This window comes from Camelus dromedarius, chromosome 14 (genome assembly GCF_036321535.1).
Source record: "Camelus dromedarius isolate mCamDro1 chromosome 14, mCamDro1.pat, whole genome shotgun sequence".
Lineage (NCBI taxonomy): Eukaryota > Metazoa > Chordata > Mammalia > Artiodactyla > Camelidae > Camelus > Camelus dromedarius.
This window is the reverse complement of record NC_087449.1, coordinates 55,128,217-55,152,950: the sequence shown is the minus strand read 5'-3', so window position 1 is coordinate 55,152,950 and position 24,734 is coordinate 55,128,217. Positions and strand designations below refer to the sequence as shown.

At 48.0% G+C, this 24,734-nt stretch overlaps 1 protein-coding gene across 2 annotated transcripts; it reads right to left on the bottom strand.

The window, feature by feature from the left end:
- Positions 1-1,005: 1,005 nt before the first annotated feature.
- Positions 1,006-18,527, bottom strand: HTR1D (5-hydroxytryptamine receptor 1D). Of its 2 annotated transcripts, none has more exons than XM_031464316.2 (2): positions 18,356-18,527; positions 1,006-3,545 (listed from the first exon to the last, which is right to left on the bottom strand). In XM_031464316.2, exon 2 carries the CDS (start codon positions 2,966-2,968, stop codon positions 1,835-1,837), a length of 1,134 nt encoding a protein of 377 aa, XP_031320176.1. In that variant the 5' UTR covers positions 2,969-3,545; positions 18,356-18,527; the 3' UTR covers positions 1,006-1,834. The 2 variants fall into 2 exon arrangements, 1 of the variants encoding a protein (XP_031320176.1); XR_010383740.1 differs by lacking the exon at positions 1,006-3,545 and adding an exon at positions 13,137-13,269.
- Positions 18,528-24,734: the final 6,207 nt, after the last annotated feature.

Sequence of the window (24,734 nt, the reverse complement as noted above, 5' to 3'; positions counted from 1 at the left end):
GGGTTTCACTGCCAGAGATTCTGATGTAGTGTGTCTGAGTTGGGGATCAGAAATCCAGTGTTGTCAAGCTCTCTAGGAGATTCTGATGCAGATGGTTGAGGGCTCATACTGTGAGATGTCCAGCAGAAACTTCAAGGTCTGCACAAGTCTCCTCTGGGTGCTCCCCTGCCCTGATCTTGGCATCCCTCCCTTTCTTTCCCTGATATTCCATCTTCCTGACTCTCTTTCCCGGTGTCCAGGGGCCCCATGGAGCTCTGGAGGTTGCCCAGGCTCCTTTCCTGCTCTTTTCTCCACCTGCCGTGACCTTCCCTACCTCCCTTTGTTCTGCCCCATCTTCCCCAAGAAGCTTCATCACACCTCCCCTTCCTTAGTCTTCCATCCCAAAAAGGCCCATCTTTGGGGAGTCTGCTGGTGTGCCTCCTCTAGATGAAACCTTCCCTAACCATAGGCAAGTTTCTTATTGCATCTGTAAAATGAGGATGAAGAGTAAATGAGAAATTGTATGCAAGGAGCATTGCAGGCACTCAGTAAATAGTAGCTATTATTTTTATATTGCTTGACCTTGGGCAGGTGAGTTTCTGTATCTCTAGAATGATAAGAGCTCTTGTATTAAAATATACAATAACATACCTATTATTTTCCTCATTTTACATTTGAGGAAAGTGAGGCAAAGGGGGATTAAGAAAGCTGTCCAAAAAGCAATGAATGCTAGATAAATAAAAACAACAGATTCCACTAAAAAAAAAAAAAAAAAAAAAAAAAAAAAGAAAGCTGTCCAGGGTCACCCAACCAGAAACTGATTGTACTTGCATTTGTACTGAGGCTTCAGGACCTCAGCTGTAATCTTCATGTTATACTGACTTTTGTTGTTATGAGGCTCCAATGAGATAATAAATGCATGTGGTACATGCTCAGTATATGCTGGAGACTGAGTTGAAATGTTTCTACATCCATGGTGGAGGGGGGGAAATTACTCAAAGACTTTACTGATCATGATGTCTCATGCTTTTTATTTGACAAGACTCAACACCTTAAAATCTCTAACAAGAATGGGATGTAAAAATATAATTCAGGGAAAAAAATTCAGAATGGTGTAAAGCTTGGTAGGTACAAATCTTGTCAATCTACTTCAATAGGGGTGATTGTAGATTTTCACTTCAGAATATTAAGATGGTGCAGAGATATTGGGGAGGGAGGATGGGCACAGGGTAGCTGATCTGGTTCCAACCATCCCACTTCCCTGCCCCTGGCTTCTGAATTTCTCTCTGTCACTCTACATCTGGCATCGCAAACCCTGAATCTCTCCTCATGAACAACTGAAAGAGATTCAATCTAAGAAGGACTCAGTGGGAGGAATACTTAAGAGTTATTTTCCAATCAAGGTGCCACACAGAATGGAAATCCCTCCAACCAACTCCAAATTCTCTTTCAACTCAGGTCGTTAATCTCATCTACCCTCTTTTGAGTGTCATGCAAAACTTAGGTAGACCAGAAAGCCTCCCCCTTTGAGCCTGGGGTCTACCAATAGAGTCAGGCAGCTTTCCACCCAAATTCCATCCATGGGAAATGCTATGTGTCTTTTCCTTCCAAAACTGATGAACCATGAAAATATTATACTAAATGCCAACTTCAGCCTTGTCCGTTTTCACACAGCTGCCCAACTTTTGGTGGCTGAGGTCAAGAAGACAACAGGAAAAACAGAATGCTGAACAATTCTATTGATGAACCAAAACCCAAGATACCAGGATTAACCCAACTCTTAGGAAAAATAAAAGAGACAATTCCAATGGGATTACAGGACATAAAAGATAACAAGAGTCACCACCAAATAAGACTAAGAGGCTTTCCGGAAATGGACAACTTTCTGAAATGCTTGTCGGAACTCTTCGTTAAACACAGTATAGATTATTGGATTGATGAGGGAGTTTAAATAGCCTAGCCAGGTGAAAAAGTCAAAAAGAGCTGGGTGGATCCAGCAGGAGTCCCGGCAGATGGGGAGGACCAGAGATGCAACAAAGAAGGGCAGCCAGCAGACGATAAAGGCCCCCAGAATGATCCCCAGGGTTTTAGTGGCTTTCCTCTCTCGAGCTGCCGAAATCCTCTTGCGCTCCAGGACGCTGTCAGCAAGCTTGATTTTCACGTGGTTGAAAAAGAAAGGGGAACCGGCAGAATGAGAGTGCCCCTCATGAAGGCTGGGGTTGAGCGAGCACAGCGAGGACCCCGCGGAGCCTGTGATGAGCTGGGCTGTGGTGAAGCGCTTCCCGTAGAGCGAAGGCGGGTTCAGGATGCGGTTCCGGGCAGCCACGTAGATCCGGCCGTAGAGGATGACGAGCAACACAGATGGGATGTAGAAGGCCCCACAGGTGGAGTAGATGGTGTAGGAGATCTGAGAAGTGTTCACCAGGCAGTCCGACATCTCTTCATGAGCCTTGGCCTGCCGCCAAAAGAGCGGTGGGATGGAGATGCAGATGGAGATGAGCCAGACCACGGCGATCATGGCAGCCGCATGGCCCACTGTCCGGCGTTTACTGTACTCCAGGGCGTCCGTGATGGCCCAGTACCTGTCCAGAGCAATGACACAGAGATGCAGGATGGAGGCCGTGCAGCATGTGATGTCCGAAGACAGCCAGATGTCACACAGGATTTGGCCAAAGCTCCAGGTGTGGGTGGTGGTGTATGGGATGCTGATGGGCATGACCAAGATGGAAACTAAGAGGTCAGTCATGGCCAGGGAGCCAATGAGATAGTTGGCTGGGGTGTGGAGCTTCCTGGTCAGGAAGATGGTGGTAAGCACAAAGGCGTTGGAAAGGACTGTGGCCAGTGTGATGATGGAAAGGACCACCGCAAGAGAAATCTTGAGGGCTTGGAGGGTCCCTGGATCCCAAGCCTCTGGTGTTTCTGTGGCATTCAGGGATCTGTTAGGAGCCCCCTGGAGAAGGCCTTCCACTGACTGGTTTGGCGGGGACATTCTAGGTGGCTCTCTCTTCCCACAGACTCAGACACACACAGCTCCTTCTTTCACAGCAATCCTGCTCACAGAATAAGGTCATCCTTTTGTTTCTTGCCCTCAGAACCGACCACCATGCAAAGACCTCAAAACTTGATTATTTAAAGAACACACTTAGGTGACTACTACGTGGGAGTTAAAGGTCTTTCCCAAACCAGATGAATCCCAAGATGTCTCATTGTTCTGGAACTTTGCCCAGCAGCTGGTCAGGCCCAGTGGACACATGCTGGGTTTGTTAGACATTTATCAGGATATCACAACAGTGTAGGCGATGTTCAGGGATTCTTGCCTTTGGCATTCTGGCTCCTTCCAAAGCTTGAGGGAGAAATGTGTTTAATGAAAACTTCAGAATTTCCCTCATCCTATTCTGAGAAGATTCTGGATTTCAGGTTGCCTCTGGGAAGCTTTCAAAACTAGAGACAAAAAGAAGTACCAGATGATTCATTGAGGCAGGCCAGTTAACAGCTCCTAGTCTTTCCAGGTTTGTCTTGACACATCATGAGGTACTTTGGTTCCTGTCCCACTGAACGTTTTGAGCCTGGACAGACAAAACATTCTGGTTACCAAGACTCGAAGGATGCATGAGCTAGAAGGCAAAACAAACAGATCACTGTGGGTTCATCAAGAAGGGCACATGTTTAGAAGCTCTGGTGGGGGGAGGGGGAGCAGTTAAAAGAAAGAAAAAAAGTTGAGTTAGGCTCTAGAAGGACAATTTAGACACTTGAGATTAACTATAAGATTAAAAAGATGCTGCTTAGTGCTGGGAGTGTTGCAGCGAAACTGGCACTCTCACAAGTGTCAGGAGAATACAGGGGAGGGCAATGCGCCTACCCCCACAATTCCCAGAGTGGGCAAAGTATCATAGCTGCTGGAAGCATCACAGGCTTCTTACAAGTATATGAAACCAGCTCTGTAAATTGTGAATCAGAAATCTTCCTATTTATTCAGCAAGAATGGAAACTAAACAAAATAACTATGTACACACACACACAGGCCACTGGGAAAGATACCAAATTGTTATAATGTATTTCTCTAGGAATTGGTGGAGGGTGACCTTTCTTCTGTTCTTATGAAATTTCCATATTTCCTAGAATTTCCTACAGCATGCATGACTCTTAAAACAAAACAAAAAGCAAAAATAAAACCACCTTTGGGTTAAGCAAAGAAATTAACTGCAAAAATAAAAACCCTGAACATTTTTCATGGTGAAAATTCAAATCCAGAAAATACATTTGGCTTTCCAAATGAAAATTGGAAATTTGGTCACCAAAAGTTTTTGAAGAATCACTTTCTTTTCTCCTCTGTACCTCTAGACTTGAATCTGGGCTTCAAAGTATTTAGAACGTGGGCAAGCCCTGGGGTCTGTAGTCCATGGAGCCTGGCAGGCAGCCCCTGGGTATATGGGGTTGGCAAGAAGAATGCCAAGATGCCTTAGCCCCACTGTGTCTCCTCCTGCCTTGTGTGGAATGCCACAACTCCACCAGGAACCCCTGTGATTCATTTGATCTCTTCCCGGTCAATTTAGCAAATAGGACTTGCCCTGAGAGCATTCACAGCCCAGCAAGGGAAGCATACATGTAGTTTCAAGGGTCCTGGGATAGAGCTGGCAAGGCAGAATACACACACACACACACACACATACACACACGTTTCTTTAAAAATGTGATCATTATACTTATGTATGAATTTGTTTCATAGTTTGTATGTTTTTCAATTTAATATATTTTGAACACTGCTCCATCAGTCACTCCCACAATATCAGTAATCTTAAGGGTTGCGTACTGTTCCACTGGTTGCCTACATTAAGGAGTAGATTTTCCGTAGTCAAAGTCGGGGGGGATGGCATTCTTGGTGGCTGGAAAGGCAAGAGCAAAGGTCCAGAGGCTGGAGTGCAGACAGCAGAGGTGGGTAGTGGACAGGACTCAGGAGGTGGCTGGTGCCAGCTGTGGGGGTAGCAGGGCACAGGAGAGAGTTTGGCTTGGATTGGGGCAGTCTGGGCTCTACCCTTGTTCTACCCCAGCCTTCCTGTATGAACTTGGGCAAGTCCTCAGGTCTCAGGTTTCTTCCCCAAAACAGTAGCCACCCCACCTGCAACTAGGGCTGCGGTGGGCCTTGCATTGCTGCTGGCAAGGTCAGTCTTTGAAACCCACTAAAAGGCTGGGAGGTGTCGATAATCATTATCATCCTCCTTCCCTTCTGGTCGACTTGGCTCAGGGCTTTGTTGGGAAGGTTCAGTCTATGTCTGTTGATTGATTTTAAAACATTAAGAAGCTAAACCTGTAATGTAGTATCTTCCCTCCTGCCCCCCAAAATTGTGAGTGCTTCATCTTTAAAAAAATACCTGCCCAGAGGAGAGGAAATAGCCTCAGTTTAAGAAGACCTATCTTAAGCCACCCGCTCTAAAACATTCCCAAAGTTTGAAGGATATTATCATAGTATCTTTCATGGGGCTCTTGGTATGTTCCAGACACTGAGTTAGCCTTGGGGCTGGGGCTAAGAGTCACTCCACCTATGGCCCCCAGCTTACAAATGAGCAAACCAGTGATCAGAAAGGTGATGTCAGTTGCCCAGGGTCACCCAGGTGGAAGTGGAAAAACCGGGTTCAGAGCCGGCTCTGAAATTTCCACTCTTCTCCACAATTCAGGCAGAAAAGCCTTAAGGCATGTATGCTTCCAGGAATGAATCTGGTTTGGAATCTCATGGTGATAAGTGAAAATGGTGATCCCTCCTGCCACCCTCTCCGCCCCCATGCTCCACCCAAAAGCCCTCTGGCTGAAGATTTCCTCCCACTTTGCTTCACACGGAAAATATGAAGTCGGGTTGGACTGCTTGGAATTTTCTTCCATCCAGAAGGTCTGGGTGAGTGAGGTGCTGTCATTTCTCACGGAAGGAAGGCTATTTGCTTGTCCCATGAACCCAGGTGCTCACTCCGTGGGTTCCAGGCATTCCAATGACCTCATTCTAGCGAAAGGCGTGGGCTCAGAAAGGCCTGAGGGGCTGGTAGGTGACATCTTGGGAAGAAAGACAGGGCCGATTGCCTCAGTCAGGAAAGCTGGGCTGTATTTTGCAGGAAGCTACACAGTTCTGAGGCCGTCTCTCTCCTCTCCTGTCCTCCTCCAGCTTGAACAGAATTAGGGGAATTTCCCACAATCCAGCTGCCTATAAAGATACAGACTGTCACTCTTATCACCAACCATAGACTGCAGGCTCTCTCCCATCACACTTCAGGTAATAAAATTAAAAGTGCAAATTAAAACAACAATAAGATACCATCTTCAGCCAGCAGATAGGTGAAAAATCTTAATCTAGGTCATGTCATGTCATTTGGTAAAGGTGTGGAGCAACAGGAATTGTCACTTCCCACTAGGAGAATATTAATTGGAGGGCCCTTGTTAGAAAACAATTTGGCCTTATCTCTAAATCTAAAAATATAATGACTATCTCATGACCCAGTCATTTCACTCCCGGGTATAGAAGACAGAGAAACTCTTCAGTGTGTTCACCAGTGGACAGGAACAAGAGGCACGTGGTGGTGACTGTAACAGCAAGCCGGCAACCACCCAAACACGCACCAGCAGCAGCATGGGAGAGCGTGGCATATTCCTGTGATGGACAAACCAAAGTGCACGCCTCAAAGTGGACGATTCTCACAAACAAAACACTCCGTGCCAACATCAAAAATGTGCCAGAAGAAATAAACTGTTTACGGATATAAATATATGTGGAAAAGCCATGAGAAAAAAGGAAAGGAAACATTAAATATAAAATTCAAGATAGTGGTTACCACTGGAGGGGAAAGGAAGCAGGAATGTAATTGTGGAGGGGTTTTAAAGGTATCAGTGATGCTCTATTTTTTAAGGTAGTGGCAAGTATCTGGATGTTTATTATTCTTTAATCTGGATGTATGTTATACACACACACACTCTTTTGTAAGGAATGATATATTTGTAATTTTTCTTTATCAATTTTGTACATTATAAAAAAAGAGAACCACACACCCAGCACTGATACATCAATTATGACACATGAGTACCTTTTGATACATCTTAACCCCAAAGATCTGGGTTCTGGTCCCAGCTCTGCCACTGATGAGTTGGGTAATCATGGGCAAGTCATGACTTCTCTTTGACCCTCAGTCTCTTCGCTGGTAAAAACAGGAACACCAGCATGGCTATGCTGCCCCAAAGGGGTGTTTAGTAGTTCCAATAAGATCATGTATGTGATGTGCTTTAACTGTAGAGTCCTGAACAAATGTAACCATGGTAACAGAGCTGGAGGGGAGTAGCTAAAAGTATACATTTTAGGTCAGGCAGGCTCAGGTCACAATTTCCCTTGGCTCCACTTTCTTTCTGTGGCCCTTGGGCATGTCACTTAAGCTCTCCGAGCCTCAGTGATGGAGGTGATAATTCACACTTCACAGGAGTTTGGGGAGAACTGGTAAGAACATGTATCCAAATGCTCAGTATAGTAAATGATGACTTCTCTGGTTTCTCTAGGATGTATCCAACCATGTTCAGGTCTCCAGGCAACAAGGTCTCTTCCCTCACCAGAAACAAGGCATCAGCGTCCATTTTAGTGAGTGATGTCTGCCATTATCAGAACTACCAGCCATACCAGGGAGGTCCCTCCCTGCCCACGACACTCCCGGGAACCGTCACAGCAGCAGCAAGGACCTTCCTCAGCCTCTCCTCTATTCCAGCAGCATCTCCTCAGGAGTCCAGATCACACAGACTCCAGCCACCCTGTGTATCCCCCAGCTCCAGCGTCTCTGCAGAGGGGTGGGAAGTAAAAAAAATCACATAGACCTGGGTCCCAATCCTAACTTGGTCCACAGAGCCCCACTGACCACAGCTGACTGGACCAGGGTGGACATGTGAGCCAAAAAGAGCCCAGCAGATTCTCTCTTGGGAATTTATAAAGGAGACTGTGAGCAGCTGGGTGAATAGATGATGAAGGGGGAGCAACTTGAAAGCTAAGGATGCTGGGGCAGGAATCCGGCCACAGCCATGACCGAAGCCAGGGCAAGTTTGGGGGAGGAGCAGAAAAGCCATAAGTAAAACAAACAAACAAACAAACAAACAAAACAGGTCTGCAGAGAGAGGCAGAACAGAGCAGACAGAGAAAAGAGCAGACAGAAGGGGGAACCACCTGCCCTAGGAGAGGAGGAGAAAGGAGTCTTCTAGGCTCAGTGATACTCCTTCTTATCAACTTAGATGTCCATGAGCAACCTCTGGACCCAGGAAAGCTCATTTGTACCAACTCACACTTCTAGTAGAGCCAGTTCAGACAGACACAACAGACCCCGAGAAAAAGTAACCAGACAGAGGGTTTTCTCCTGTGCGTTTCCTCATCTGTAAACTGGGGTCCCAGCACCTTTCTCCCAGAACTGCTATGTGGATTCAGGGAAGGCACAGTGGCTACCACACAGCAGGTGTTCTTTTTTTATGATTCTTAACTAAGACTTCCCACCCAGAGCTCAACTCACTCAGCCTGCAGGGAGATCAGTCACCTCCCCTTGAGGAAGCATCTTTATTTTAACTCAGCGAGTCATAAAACCTTGCCAGAAACAAAAAGGACGTATGGGTTTAACGTATTCTCAGAAGCCAGCCCCATCCTTTTGTAGGGAAAAAAAAAAAAAACAACAAAAAACACCAAGGCTGTGATAAAGATTTGTTGCAGTAGAATAAATCTCCCACAGAGGAATTCCTGTCTGTTCTTTCTCTAGAAGCTGTGTGGTACGGATGAGTGAGCCCTGGATGGGGAAATCGGGAAATCATTCTCCACACATCTGAAGAGTGCTTTGTATTTTACAAAGTACATCCACATCTGTTATTTCATCTCATTCCCTCTACCACGTAGGACCTCCCACAGTCTCAGCTCTCTCTTCTGTAAAATCAGGGTATCAAGTCTGTCTCCTGAGGGTGTCATGCGGGTGAAATAAAATATGTGAGGGAGACTGAAAAGTTTTAACACGGGTGTGTGTCTATCAATCAACCAACCAACCAATCAATCCATACCTGAATGCAAATCTTGAAATCTAATCAGTTTCTTGAGCAAGTCAACCTTTCACTTCAGTTTCTCTAATTACAAAATCTGGAAAATGTCAAAAAAATAAAAAGTGGCTAAGCCTCTGACCCAGAACTTCCACTCCCAGTTATATACACAACAAAAACATGTATGTATATTCACCAAAAGGTGGGTACAAGAATCGTTCATTACAGCACCATTGAACACCACCAAACTGGAAACTACTCAAACAAACATCAGGAGTAGAATTGATAAATACATTGTGGCATATTCAGACAGCAGAACTCTGCATGTCAAGGAGACCGAGCCCCAGCTCCCCGCTGCATACTGCCACACGGATGAATCTCATAGATGTCTGGAGAGCAGACAAAACTCAACATCATGCCCCGTGTGTGATTCAAACTTCATAAAGGTCATGAACGGGCAAAACTGACCTACATGGATGGAAGTCATGCTGGTGTTTTGTGCTTGATTCGGGGATGCAGTGACTGGAGGGATCATGATGGGGTGGGGTGGGGTGCTGCTGGATGAAGGTCACGGTCTGCTTCTTGAACTGGCTGTGTTCACTTTGTGAAAATTCATCAGGCTACATACTTGTGTTTTGGGCACTTTTGTTTTTATAAAAATTTCCCCCCCAAAGTAGTGGTTAAGTGCCTAAGAACCTGAGGTACCACTTCTATTGGTCAGAGGGAAATCTTGGACTTGTCATTTAACCTCTTGGGCTCAGTTTGTTTATGTGGAAAATGCAGATAACAGTATCAACATCATAGGGCTGTTTTGTTTGAGGGAGATGAGTAGAAAGCACCAGCCATGTGCTGGATGCTCCATACATTTTATTTTTAACAATTCTTCTGCCTAAACCTAACTCGGCTTTGGCTCTTTTCCTTCGTTTCTACCCCAGTTGCCACTGTCTTGTTACAAGCCAACACCTTCTCTGGCTTAAATGGTCTCCCTGCCTCCATTCCTGTCCTCTCTCCATTCTCTCACCATATCACACCCAGAATCTTCCTTTTAACTACAAGTCTGACCATTGTCACTCCCTTAAAATCTTCCAGCGGCTCCCACTGCACATGGAACTGAGTCCCAGCTCCATAGCTTGGTTTAAGAGACTCATCATAAACTGGTCTTTAACTGCATGTCCAGCATCACCTCTGAACCTAGCTGGCGGTGGCCTTCACTTTGCAGCAGCACAGATCTGCTTATTTTCCTGCCAGCACCCTGCTGCCATTCCCATGCCCCAGTGCTCATTCCTGCTCTACACCTTTGTCTCCGCTGTGTCCTCTGCCCAGAAATTAAGTCACCCTTCAGGACTGAACTCTGGCATCTCCTCAGGAAGCCTTTTTTAACCTGCCCGCAGTCCAGCTTGGGTTAGGTACCCCTCTTCTGGATGCCCACCACCACAGCTCTTACCACACAGGGCTGTCTCCATCACTGGACATTGAGTACAGAGACCTTATGTTATTTGACTCCTATAGCCCTGACACCTGGCCCCGGGTAAGAGGTCAATCAATGTTTCTGAAAGGCTCCATGAACTGGTGAGGAATGGGCCCCGAGAACAGAGTACTGGACTGAGAGATGGGAACTTGGGGCTCTGGCTTGGTTCTGCCACTAATTCTCTGTGACTTCCCATAAGACAGTTCCTCCTCTGGGCCTCAGTTTCTCTATCTTGAGAATGAGAGGGTTGGGCCAGATCAGAGAGTCTGTTGCTGTGCATCGGAATCATCTGAGGGAACTTAAAAATATATATAAATACTGTTTAAAAAAAAAAAAAAAGATGTTCAGGCTTCACCCCCCAAGGGGTAGAGCCCAGGCACTGTAATTATTCAAAGCTCCCCATATGTTTCTAAGGTGCAGCCAGTTTTGGAAACTGCTAGTCTGGGTGATCTCTGGTTATCTTCATCACTGGCAAGCTGGTTATCTTTAAAAAGTCAGACAGGTAAAGCTTGCTTCCAAGGCCTTCGTAACAGGGAACAGGAGAATCCAACCCCTTCCTACTTTCTGCCTTGCTCTCGGTCAATTACCAACCTTCAACAGGGAAGGGACCACCCTTAATGACTAAATGCATTGTACAAAGGCTCTCCTTGAATTCTCCTATGCTTGTCAGGAGGAGGGCAAAGAGGTTTTAAACTCTCATCATCTGCCCCGAATACTACCCTATGGGGCAGAGTTGGTTTCTCCATTTTACAGATGAAGAAACTGAGGTCCAGAGAGGTGAAATGACTAGCCCAAGGCCACATAGGCAATGTGTGGCCCAGCTGGGACTGAGAGCCAGGGCTGAGAAACTCTAGAGTAGCCACTACTGGCCACATGTGGCCACTGAGAGCTTGAAATGTAGCCACTGAGATGTGTTGCTGTAAGTGTATAAGATACACCGAGTTTCAAATATTTAGTTCAACAAAGAAGGTAAAATATCTCATTAATAATTTTTATATCAGTTACATGATAATATTTTGGATATACCAATAAAATATATAATTGAAATGAATTTCACTTTTTTCTTTTTTAATGTGGCTACCTCTAAATTTTCTAAATCTAAAATTACATTTGTGGCTTGCATTGTATTTCTTTTTTTTCTTTTATTTTAAAAAATGTTTTTAATATATATATACTGTTCATTGTTTAGAGAACAGTTTAGAGCTTTAGCGTTTTAAACTTAAGTAGTTATCAAAAGAATAAAGCCAACCACAAAACAAGAATCAACAGAATGCAGTAATCCTATCATAAAGGACAGTCACATGTGCTTACACATTCAAGAAATCAATCATCTAAGTTATAAATAATAAGTAGTTCTTTTGTGTCCTTTTTTTCTTAAGATTCCACATATAAGAGATATCATATGGCCGTTTTCTTTATCTTTCTGACTTACTTTACGTAAAATAACAATCTCCAGTTCCATCCATGTTGCTGCAAATGGCATTATTTTATTCTTTTTTATGGCCGAGTAGTATTCCATTATAGACATATATCACATCTTCTTTATCCAGTCATCTGTTGTTGGACATTTAGGTTGTTTCCATGTCTTGGCTATTGTAAATAGTGCTGCTATGAACATTGGGGTGCATGTGTCTTTTTGAATTATATTTTTCATTGGTTATATGCCCAGGAGTGGGATTGCTGGATCATATGGTAAGTCTATTTTTACTTTTTTAAGGAACCTCTATACTGTCCTCCATAGTGGCTGCACCAAACTACATTCCTACCCACAATGTAGGAGGGTTCCTTTTTCTCCACACCCTCTCCAGCATTTAACACTTGTAGACTTTTTAATGATGACCATTCTGGTTGGTGTGAAGTGATACCTCACTGCAGTTTTGATTTTCATTTCTCTAACAATTAGTTAGATGTTGAACATCTTTTCATGTGCTTGTTGGTCATCTGTCTGTCTCCTTTGGAGAGATGTCTGTTTAGGTCTTCTGCCCATTTTTTGATTGGATTGCTTGTTTTTTGGGTTGTTTTTGTTTAATATTAAGGTGTATGAGCTGTTTGTGTATTTTGGAAATTAGTCTCTTGTCGGTCGCATCATTTGCAAATATTTTCTCCCATTCTGTAGGTTGTCTTTTCGTTTTGTTGATGGTATCCTTAGCTGTGCAAAAGCTTTTAAGTTATGTGGCTTGCATTATATTTCTATTGGTTAGCTCCCCTGTAGAGCCAGGGGGTTACAACAGGGGTGATATCGCCCCCTAGGGGTCAGCTGGGGACTCTGTCCTCAGGGAACTCCATGCAATCTAGGGAAGGGGTTGGGACAGCACTGGGTGCTGTGTGGGCAGGGGCTGGAATAGCAGTAGTAGTAAAGTAATGGCCAACAGTATTAAGAGCTTACTTGTGCCAGGCACTGTTTTAAGCTTTTCTCCTCTATCAACTCATTTCAGTCTGATCACAACCCTCTGAAGTTGATGCTAGTATTATACCCATTTCCCAGGGGAGGAAGCTGAGGCTTAGAGAAATAGCTTGTCTAAGGCCCCAAAGCTAGGACACTCTAAATCTAGAATGGAAACCCGGCTTGCTGGATTACAAGCTCCATTACTCATAAAAGGTGCTGAGTCCAGTCAATTCCACTCCCTTCTTCATTCACAAATATTTAACCACACATGCCGGCACATGTTCAAAAAATCTCTAGTGGGTACCTGTTATGTGCCGGGCTCTGTCAGTCTTACCTGAATGGGGTCTCTGCCAGGCCCAGTGACAGGAGGGAACATAGACACCGTCCCACGCTAAGCACGTAGTCCTCTGCCTGCCTTCTCAGCACAGCCCAAAGAGAAAAGCAGGAAGGTGGTTACTGCAGCGCTTCTCACACTTGAATGTGCACATGCATTACCTTAGATCTTGTTAAAAATGCAGATTCTGATTCTGTGGGTCTGGAGTCGGACCTGAGATTCTGCATTTCAGACAGGCTCCCAGGTGACGCTGAGCTGTGTGAGGGGTAATAGTAATGTCAGCCCCAAAATTTAAGAAGACCCTCAGGGTGTCACAGAGCAGGAAGGACTCTTAGGAATCATCTAGGCCAAATCCCTGATGATGCTGACAGGGAGAAAGGCTCAGAGAGAGTAAGACACCTACCCAAGGTCACACAGTGAGTTACAGGCAGAAACCAAGTTTTTGGACTTGCATCTGTGCTCCTACCACTGCCTCCTCTTTGCAGCAGCATCCAGGACAGGAGTATCCAGATGCTCTTATGCCCATTTCACATCATATACTTTTGGAATTTTCAAATCCTCCCCTCTCCAACCCCTCATCTGAGTTTCCATACTAGGGAAGTTATCCTGGGAGCAGGCTGGTGGGGCAGATCACATTCTGCAAGACTTTAGGGCGGTCTCCCCTGGCCCTGGAGCTCAATTTGCACACACATCCCCACCAAGATGCTACACATCTGGGTCCCCAGAAAGCACCTGAGCTGATGGAGTGAAATTGTTTTCAGGACAGAGGAGAGGCGGTGTTCTCCAGACTGGATAAACAAGGTACTAACAACAGGAATCCATTTCCTAGAAATTAAACACTGAATTTGTTGGTGCTTACAGGATCCAAAGCTGCTATTCACCATCTGCTTTCCCTGCTGGGAGGTACAATACAGCCGTGATTAGAACGTAAGCTTTGGAGTCAGGTAGAGCTTTAGAGTTAGGTAAGCTGAATTTGCGTCCCAGCTCTGCCATTTATTAGCTCTGTGACCTTGGGCAAGTTACTCAACCTGTCTGAGCCTGTTTCCTCATCCATTCAATAGCTATTTGCTTAAAGTTTATCACCTGTTGGCAAGGGCAACACAGGTTTGGACCCTGCTCTTAGGAGGACACAGTGGCCTGGCCCTGGGGAAACCCTCCTGGAACCTGGGACCACAGAGGATGACAGTGGAGCATGCAGGGAGCCACGGGATAGTAGGGGGGACAAGTAACCTGCTGCAACCCTAAGATCCCCTGCTTTGAAGCTGAGCACTGGAGGATAAACAGAATCAGCAAGTGAAGAGGAGCTGGGGCCAATGACACCTATTCCACAAGACTGCAGCTTGGTGAAATCTTACCTGGCCTGCACCCCATGTCCTTTTCCTTTGTTTCCCATTGCTTACCTACCAAGAGATTGCACAGTCCAGCCCTCTCCTCTCATCCTCCTGTTGACCTGCACTCAGCAAGAGACCACACCTCCAGCTTGGCTGAGACCTCCTCCTGCAAAACACTCTGGTCCTCTCACTCCTCTGAGCCTTTGCATGGCCTATTCCCTCTACGTGGAATGCCTTTCCTTTTGTCTCCTCCACCCTCTCTGGAGATTTCTCTGGACCCAAGGGATAGAACTGATCCTCCCTCCTCCCCACCACCCTGGACTTATTATTATACATCATACTGTACTCCCCTCGACTGGGCTCACTTGCTGACTGCCTGTCTCCCTATTGGGTTCCAGAAGGGAGGGGGACATGTGTGTCACAAAGCCCAGGGACCTCTGTGTGGGGTACCCTTCCCCTTCATCCACCTGTCCAACTGCAATGTCACCCTCAGGATCAAATTCAACTCTCTCCTCTTTGCTGAAAATTGTCCACTCCGTCCACCCAAGTGGGGTCAGCCTCCCTGCTCTGTGCCAGCTGGTGCTTTACGTTCATGATTCATACTGTACATCTCCCATCCTGTATGCAGTGCTTGTGGGTCTCTCTTCCCACAAGACGGTATATTCCTGGAGCAGAATCTGGTTTTTGTTCACAGCTGTATGTGTTGGGCTCAGTACTTTCAGTGGTTCAGTACTGATTTGCTCAAAGAATGAATGAAAGAAGGACACTGGCAATTTTAACTTTGTCCCCCCCCCCATCTTTGTACCTGTGGCCACAGTATCCTTCGGTCATCCTTCCCGGATGTCTCATAGGGGACCCAAACTCAACTGAGCCACGATCTTCCTCATCCACACCGGCCCCTCCTGACTTCCTTTGTAGGCATTATCCTGTTCTTACTCATCCATCCCTAACACTTGGAACCCTCCCTCCCTCCCTCCCTCTCTTCCCCAGCATTTAACCGGTTATTTCTCTTTTATGAACAAGGAAGCTGAGGCTCAGAAAGGTAGTGCAATTAGCTCAAAGTTACACAGCAAATAAATGGCCAGGTCCAGGGCCTTGCTCTGAATAGCCCAGATTCCCTATCTACCTAGCCTGACCTCTCACTCCCCTCTGGGTTTTGTCTCCTCTCCCCTGACTTATTTGCACACATTTGGGGGCATCTGTCTTGGTTTGGGCTGTTCCCTCTGCCTGAAAGAGCAATCTTTCCCATTCCTCTGCCTACATATCTAGTGTAATCTGCTCTCTGCTCTCTGTGGCCCTTCTTAAAGCCACTTCCTCCAGGAAGCCTTCCCTGGCCAACTGGATGCAAAATCTCTATCCTTTGAACCCTCTCCTGACTCTAGGTTTGTTTGTGCCTCCAGTGCCTGTGCCTGGAAGCTCCCTGAAGACCTACCTATTTCCTCCCCACTCCAGAGACCAGAGCAAAGTAGGCTTGCAATCAACACAGAGTAACATCATGTCAGGCTCAGATGAGCCGAGGAGAGATAACAGAATTCCCTCTCCTGTTGAAAACTCTCCAATGGCTCCCATCTTAGAACAAAATCCAAGATCCTCACCATGGCCTGCAAGGCCCTCCATGATTCCCCCACCCTCCAGCCACTTCTCTGACCTCATCTCTTAGCAGCTGCTCCCCCTCAAATTTTACCTCCTTGGCAAAGTTTTGACCAGGCCCCATGAAGTATCTCTCAACCTTTACCTTCTCACCCCACTTCATGCTCATTTTAGCACTTAACCATATGTGATATTTTCTGCTTATTTGTTTATTGCTTGTCTCCCCTGCCCGCTACACCACCATGCACCTTCCACCTAGCTTATTGCCACATCTTCAGGGCCTAGAATAGTGTCTGCCTGACAACAAATAGATGGATCTACAGCCTGAGGAGCGATCAGGGTGGAGACATGCATTTATGAGTCACGTGCACAGAGGTGGTAACCAGAGCCATTGGGGTGGATGAGCTCACCCAGGGAGGGTGTCTACCCTGAGGAGAGAGGAGGGCCTGGGAGAGCAGAGCAGCTAATGCCTGTAGAAGGGAGGATGAACCTGCAAAAACAACAGATGAAAGAGGAAGAATATGAGTGTTAAGTCACAGGAGCCAGGAGATGAGAGTGTTTCCAGGGGAAGGAGAAGTCAGCAGAGAAAGTTAAAGACTGAACAGGGCCTGCTGAATTCAGCTTCCTGGAGGACACTGGTGGCCTTGGCAGGCCCCTGCCCCTCCATGGGCCGAGGATGGGAGCCATCTGTGCAATAAGAGGGACCTCTCAGGTCCTGGGAACTCTCAGCTCTGAGATTCTGTATTTCTGCTCATAATCACATCACTGTCACCAAAAAGAATAGTCATCCATCTGTGGCCTAGGAGAGAAGGGATGACCCGGGGTACCCATCTTCATTATTTATCCCTCAGGTAACTGACAAACTTGGAGGAGGTAGCTCTGTATTTCTGGGCCTATCCTAGGCACTTCTGTGGGGAGGAGACTTAGGCCCTGACAGTCAGGTCCAGCTGACCAGCCCCCTCCCTCCCATGCCATCCTCTAGGTCCCGGCTTCCGGATGCCTCCATGACAGAGACCACCCACTTCTCCCCACCAGCTGGACAGGAATGAAGGCTGCAGAAAGCCCCGCTGCCCATGTAGCTTTGCGGGCTGCTGTTGGTAAAAGGTCCTCTGATGTCCTTGTCAGGAAAACTGAGACCCAGGCTGGTGGCTGTGCCCTCCAGAGGAAAGCAAAGACCCACAACGTGTGGTTGATTAGATTCCAAGGAAGAGAGTGGGAGATTACTCCTACCAACCAGAACAATGATGATTGAACTGTTGTCTGCGGCCAGGTGCTGAGCTGAGCAATGACCCTGTTTGATTTGCACAACACTCTGAGGTGGCTATTCTAATCCCCATTTTACACGGGAGGAAAACAAGGCTCAGAGAGGTTAAGGGCTTTCCCAAGGTCACACAACTAGTAAATAGCCAAGTCCTGTTTGCTAATGCAGCCAGTCTGACTGAGAGCTCCAGCCCTTAATCCTTAAACCGCCCCAGAGCTAGTGAGGCATGGGACTTCAGTCTTACATTTTCTTACAAGCAGCATAAATTGGGCAGGATTTATTCCCCTCTCCGTATCTTCAATAAAGTATATTTCTTAATGCCCCTCCATTTCGGACATTATGTAATTAGCTGGGATTTGTACTGGACTTTACAGTTTATAAAAAGGCATCTATACGGTCTCTCATTTATTCCCACGGATCCCGCACGGTGGGAGAAGTAGCCTCTCCATTTGATAGATGTGCAAACTGAGGCTCGAAGAGACGCAGTGACCCGCCCAAGGTCACAAAGCAAGTGAGGGCCCCCGGGACACTAGACGCTCCGACTCCTCTCCAGAAAGGGGCGGCCCTGCGGCGCGACTACTTGGCCGGCAGGGGGCGGCGCCCGGCTTCCCTCCGTCTGCCCAGGCCACGTGGGGGCGTCGCAGCCCCCGGCCCGGGGTAGGGGGTGCCTCCCGGCCCGCCTGATCTCGCTGGGGCGCGGGGCATCCAGAACGCGCGCCAGGGATTCGGCAGCCGCCCCCGGGCTCTGCCTCGGCCCACTCTCCACTCTGGGGCTCCAGACGGCGCCCCCGGACGCGCCCCTCCGGCTGGGCAGGTCCTCCGGGACCCCTTCCCGCGCGCGCCCCTCCCGTCCCATGGCTCCGAGAAGAGGGACGCCCGGGTCCGCGGGGCGCCGCCTCCCCGCCCAGCTCTCCGGGACCGCCCGACTGCGACCTGCCAGGGCCCCGGCGCCCCTCCCGGGCGGCCCCAGGCTCCGAGTGCTTACCCGCTCCCGGACACGCAGGTGCGGACAGCGGGCTCGCCCTCTCGGATCCTGCTTCCTCGCGCAGCGCCTCATCTCCCCGCTGGCTGCCGCCTCATCTCCACCGCGACCCCCAGTCGAGCTCCGGGCGCCACCCGCCCAGCCGCCCCGGGGACTCTTCCCTGGCCCGCGCCCTCGCGATCCCCGCCTTCCTCCGCCCTGCGGCTCCTGCACGCTCCTCTTCCCGCGCCCGCCGCTCCTCCTCGCTCCCCTCCCCCAGCTCCTCCCCCGTGAGGCTCCCTCCCCACTCGGCCCCCCGCCCGCCGGGAGGGAGGCTCGGCCCCTTCCAGTGTGGCCGGGTGGCCCGGAGCTCCGAGCCCCCGCCGCGGCCGCCGCAGCCCCAGGGGCGGGTGGGCGCTGAGGAAAGAAGTGGGGAAGGCCCCAGCTCCGCACTCCCGTGTCCCCACCTGTAGGAGAGGACGGGCAGGGTCCGCAGTAGGGGCTGGTGAGAGGTGGGCCCTGTCCAGAGACTCTTGGTGAAAGCCTGATCTCCCCTCTCCATCCCTGTCCCCTGTGTTCCTCCCTAGTTAGACATTTCCCCCCCTTTTATTTAACAAATATTCATTAATCTGTGTGTCAGCATGTTCTAGGCACTGGGGACATAACAGTGAACAAAACTGATGTGGACCCAATGGAGCTTATGTGAATGTAGTAAGTAAAACGCGAAGTGGATAGAGGTGAATAGCATGGAGGAAAATAAAGCGGGGAAAGGAGATGGAGAGTGAGGTGCAGGCTTTGAATAGGGAGGTCAGGGGAGGCCTCACTGGGAAGGGGGCATCTGAGCAAAGACAGTGGTGAGGGAGTGAGCCCTGCAGAAATATGGGGAAACAACACTCTAGCGGAGGGCAGTGAATAGTAAGGAGTTGAGATCAGAAGCAGATTCTGAGCAGCAGACCCAAACCCCCAGGTTCCAGCAGATGTGAGGGGTCCCGAGGTGAATCTGCCTGGTTCTGAGAACCAGGGTTGAGAAAAGACTTGAGCTCAAAGAGGAACAATGTGAAATGTCCACTGAGGAGGCACAGGGTTGGGCACCTCTGGTCTCCAGGTTCACGCCCTCAGGTGGGGCTGGCCTTCTGTCTCCTTACCGGCTTTTTGTCTCCTTGTTCTTTGTGTATTTCCAAGCCTTGTTATTGGGTGCCTCCGCTGCTGGGATTGTGTCTTCTTGATGAACTGGCCCTTTTCTCATTATGAAGTGACCCTCTGTCCCTGGCAACAGCTCTTGTGGTGAAGTCTCCTTAGCTGGGTGTAGGGCAAGGCCAGCAGCAGCCACAGCCACTGGCTTATTTACAGCCCACACAGCTGTTTGACATCTGGCACACCCAAAACTCAGCAGTTCCTCCAGACTTTCTTTCCAGTGTCCTTCTATGTCCTTCTGCTCCACAAATTCTTTACCCACCTGGCCTTCCCCTCCTTTCTCCACACCGCACCCTCCTGGTTTACCATTTGATGATTGGCCTAAAGCCTTCATCTCTCAATCTCTCTCTTTTTTGGAAGGCTGTGATCAATGCCCATTAATAATGCAAAAGTTCTTTTCGTGTTAATGCAAGTCCCTGGCAAATAAATCACTGGCAAATAGACAGGAGTTATCGGCATCCACACCTTGGCCCCCTCCACTCTCCTCAGGCCCTGGGCTCTTTTCCCAAATAGGAAATAGGAAGATTGACCAATGTCAAATGTTAGACATTTCCCAAAATAGGTACTGCTGCTGATGGCCCAAGTTAAAGAGTCTAGAGGAGGAAAGGGTCCTGTGTACACAACCCAACCATTTACAGCTGCTGCCAGGGTCCCAGCCTGAGATCTGCAGTGGGGAAGTTCACATGGCAGCACAAATACAGACATACCCAGGGGGTTGTGTCCTCACTAAAAATACCCTAAGAGCCCCAGAAGCCACCCTGACCAGGGATGAGAAACAGAAGGGACAGGAGAGAGGGTAAACCTAGTACAGCATTTCAGCACGCGCTAACACAGCGCACATCATTTAACACTAAAAGCAGCTGGGGATGCTCAGTGCCACTGGAAAGCTGGTTTAAGGAAAAGGCTAGGTCTAGGGGAGAGGGTTCATTTCAGCTTCTCAGCCCTTACCCTGGGCCAGTGGATGTGTTCAACACAGCCCCCGCTTTCAGGAAATTCACAGTCCAGGAGAGAAAACTCACATGCATTTAAGCACAGCAGAATGGGGGAGGAGAATTGTGGGGACACCTGAGGAGCTTAGAGGAGAGCACACTACACCTGGGAGGTGGACAAGGGCCACAGCTACGCTGAGCCTTGATGGGTGGGTAGGAAGCATCTGAGCAAAGAAGGGGGGAGGGAAGCAGAGACATTTCCTGGTAGAAGGAACTCTGTTCCTTCATGTGCACGTGTGTTCATGTGCAAAGACACAAAAGCTAAAATAGAGAATTTGGTTCTGGAAACTGCAAGTCTGTAGATGTTGCTAGAGTGGGGGAAAGTGGCCAAGATGAGGCTGAAAGGGCAGGAAGGGGCCAGCTTATGAAGAGCCTTGAATGTCAGGTGAAGGAGCCCATGCTTTACCATGAGAGTGGTGTAAGTCAGGAGTCAGGGAAGGGCTTTGAGCAAGGGGAGTGGCGTGATTGGACAGGGCAGGTTGACAATTCATGGTACTCTGATGCCCACGTGGAAATCATCAGCAGTCTCATCACCATCCCACTGCTGCTACCACGATGAAAAAAACCTGGGGCAATTCCTGATCAGCTTCCTCCCCCACCAAACCATCCTCCATGCTTCACTAAGCAGGTTTCTAAAACACACAGGTCTCCTGCCTAGACAGCTCCAGTCCCTCCCCACTCCCTCCTGAAGAGGTCCTGACTCCCTTATCCTGGAATTCCAGGCTCTTCTCAGTCTGTTCCCACTCTATATGTGCTGCCTTCTCAAACCTGGCTCATGCTTTTCCTTCCATGTGGAAAGTTCTCTCATTTCCATTGGTCAGAATCCCTCTCATTTCCAGAATCTTTCATGCCTGCCCGGCTTACCACAACTCAGGGCCCAGCTCCAAAATCCCCTTCTCTGCGGGGTCCCTCTCATTCCTCCTGAAGAGAATTGGTGGCTCTCTCCTTGGAGGTCTGACTGGCAGACTGAGGGTTGAAAGTGTTGATTCAGTGATCAGACTGAATTTGAATCTTGATTTCACTTCTCGGTAGCTGTGCATCCCTGGACAAGTTGTCTAAATTCCGTGAGCCTCAGTTTACTTGTGTGTAAAATGATCACAATTACAGAACCTACTTTGTGGGGTTATGTTGAGAGCCAGCTTAAAATTACGTGTCTAAGTACATAGTGCAGCACCCGGCACACTGTAAGCCCCATATGAGTGTTTCCATCACTGTAATTGTAGGTGGAATGCCACACCTTTAACAACCATTTTTCATCCATCTCCCCCAACATCATGAGTTTCTGAAGGGTTGGAGACATTCACCTAGCTATGCCCTATGCCCAGCACTGGGTCTGGCACATTGTAGACATCCAACCAAAGATGGATGGATGGATGGATGGATGGATGGATGGATAAATTAATGAAAGAAGCCACTCAGACACTGTTGCTCCTATGGAGTCTACTCTGCTTGGGAGGTGGGAGTCAGACTTGTCCTTTTCTGAACAGGGTTGAATGAATCGTGTATCAGGGGACTAGTGTCTGGGGCAAGCTTTGTCATCAGACAGCCTGTGGTTTGCAATTTCTTTAGGGGAGAGCTGTCTAGACAGAGGGGGCCTCTCCTCCAGGGAGGAGCCGGGACTGCATCCAAATCAGAATCCAGAGGAGGGCTTTTCAGGGAACCAGAAGCCCAGCCTTTCTCTGTTTTCTTCCTTCCTCACCAGTCAAGAGCTGATGAAGCAAGTTTGTTACCTGTCACAGCAGGGGAAATTAGTTCACAGTTTTGACCTGAGGACAACCAAGAGGGGTACAGCTGGCCCCCCACCAGCTAATGTCAAGGAAAAAGAGAAGGGTGGAGAATCCATCAAGGAAAGGAATTAATATTTATCGAGCAATTCTTCTGTGCCAAGCACTAGGCTAAGTGCTTAACATGCATCCCCCTCTCTGTAACCCTGCAAGGAAATACTATTGTGGATTGCCACTAGGCAAAGAACCAGACACAGAAGTTAAGGGACTTTCTCTTGCAAGGGTAGTAACAGGATGGGACCTCAATTAAACCTAACTCCCCCGGCATGTGCTCCCCGCCATGAATCATGTGTCTAGTCAACAAATATTCTGAGCATCTTCTCCCTGCACAGTGCCAGGGTGAGCGGTGCGGGTCAGCAAGGATAATTAAGACTTCTACTCTCAAGGAGTTTATAACATGAGGACAGAGGTTAAGCCTTACTTACCTTGGTATTCCCAGCCCAGGGAATTCCCAGTGAATGTTGAATACAACAGATTGTCAGAGCTGGAAGGGTCGTTGGAGTTCAAATATACCAATCCTGTTAATTTACAGATAGGGAAACTGAGACCCAGAGGGAGGAACTAGCTGAGCTCTGGAGACAGACTACTTGGCTTGAATCTCTGCTCTGCCATTTACCAGCTGTGTGACTTTGGGCTGAGCCTCAGTTTCTTTCGAGAAAAAAAAAGAATAAATAGAATTGTGAGAAAGAAGTGAGATCATCCATGTGTGGGATTTAGCATAACACTTAACATGTAATCCCACAATACATTTTGCTCTGGTTACAATTAACCGGTCACGCAGTGAGTAAAGATCTGGACTAGACCCTGCGCTTGGGACTCACAGTCCAGTGGCCAGTGTTCTTTCCAGCTCCACATGGTTCCTTGTGTCCATCAGTGTGGTCAGAGGAGCATGGGAGTCACCTGGGGAGGGGAATGCACATGATCAGGTGTCTGCTGTCCTTGGGGACAAGTGCCTAGACGTCCCCGAGCCCATAGTGCAGTGCTTCCTGCCACTCCTCCTCCCCACCTTTGAAGTCTTCCTGCCCCCACCCCTCTGTTGACTGGAGTCCAGAGACTCACTCCTAACTGGAACACACGAGACTCCTGATAACATCCCGCACCTCCCATTGCAATTTCCTCTGGGCCAGACGGGGTGGGGCCGCGCCGGGGAAGGAGCCAACAGGAAATGCCCCCGGGAGCAGTGAGGGATGGATGTCCGAGGGCAGCCAGAGATATTATCTCCAGCATCAAACCTCCTTGGAAGGAAGAGACAGATCCCGCAGGAGAGGTTTTTCTGTTTGTTTTCCTCCGGCTTGACTTCTAACCAGAGAATTTAATTAAGAGCTTGATTGCTTTGCCTAGGGAATAGAACTCCAAGGGGATAGGAAGGCTGAAGCTGGTGGTGGCCGGGAAGGGAGGGAGGCTCAGATCACCCTGTGATGGGTTTAAGCTGCAGCAGAGATGTTCAGCTCCCAGGAGACATTTGGTGTGACCCCCAAAACAAGAATCTTTCCCTACAGGATGTTGGGAGGCTTTAGAATCTACGATACAAATTGTAAGAAGTTTAAACCAGCCAAGGAAACAGGCCAAGCTTGATATTCCCAGTTTTCCCATTCACACCACTCTGTCTTCCCTGGGGCTCCTGGGGTGTGAGTGGAAAGCCAGTGGCCCTGAGTTCAATTTCTGATACTTTAGCTCCCTGACCCTCAGTATCCTCATCTGTAAATTGAGGACAAGCCCACCAACCCATTCATATGATCTACCTATAAAATGAGAATAATAATATCTCTCTTGCAGAGTTAGAGGGCAGGGAATAAACAAGGCAGAACCTGGAAAATAGAAGAGAGATAAATAGAAAAGAGACTGGGCTTGGAGTTAGGCCTGGGAGAAAATTCTGCCTCTGCTACTTTCTCACTATGTGAACTTGGGCAGGTACTGTAGTTCTCTGAGCCACAGTTTTCTCATCTGTAAAATGGGGATGTTACTGCCTTCTTCACTGGTTATGGTGAGAATTAAATGAAACAGGATATGGAAATATCTACCACCGGGCCCATATTAAGTGTCAAATTTGAACACATCTCTCCTCCTCTATCACCACCAGGTCCCCAGAATTTTTCATGGAGGGAAGGAATTTCTGAGGAGGGGTTGTTTGTGGTTTGGGATAACGTCCTACATCTCTTCATTTGCAAAGAAGAGGACACGGTTTCCTGACTTTCAGCAAGGCCGACTTGGGGATGGGGCCAGACTGGTCATTTTAACAAAATCCATTGATCAGTTCTGGTTTTTTGTTTTGTTTTGTTTTTTTAAAAAGGCCACATTCAACTTAGTGTAATTTGTCAATTATTTATGGATGGAGGTATGTCCCCCAAGAGGAGCTGATTTTCTGGTATCTTGGTTTAATTCATAACGAAGCCACTTGAGAAGGGCTTTGATGCTTCTGCCCCCATATGGCTAGCA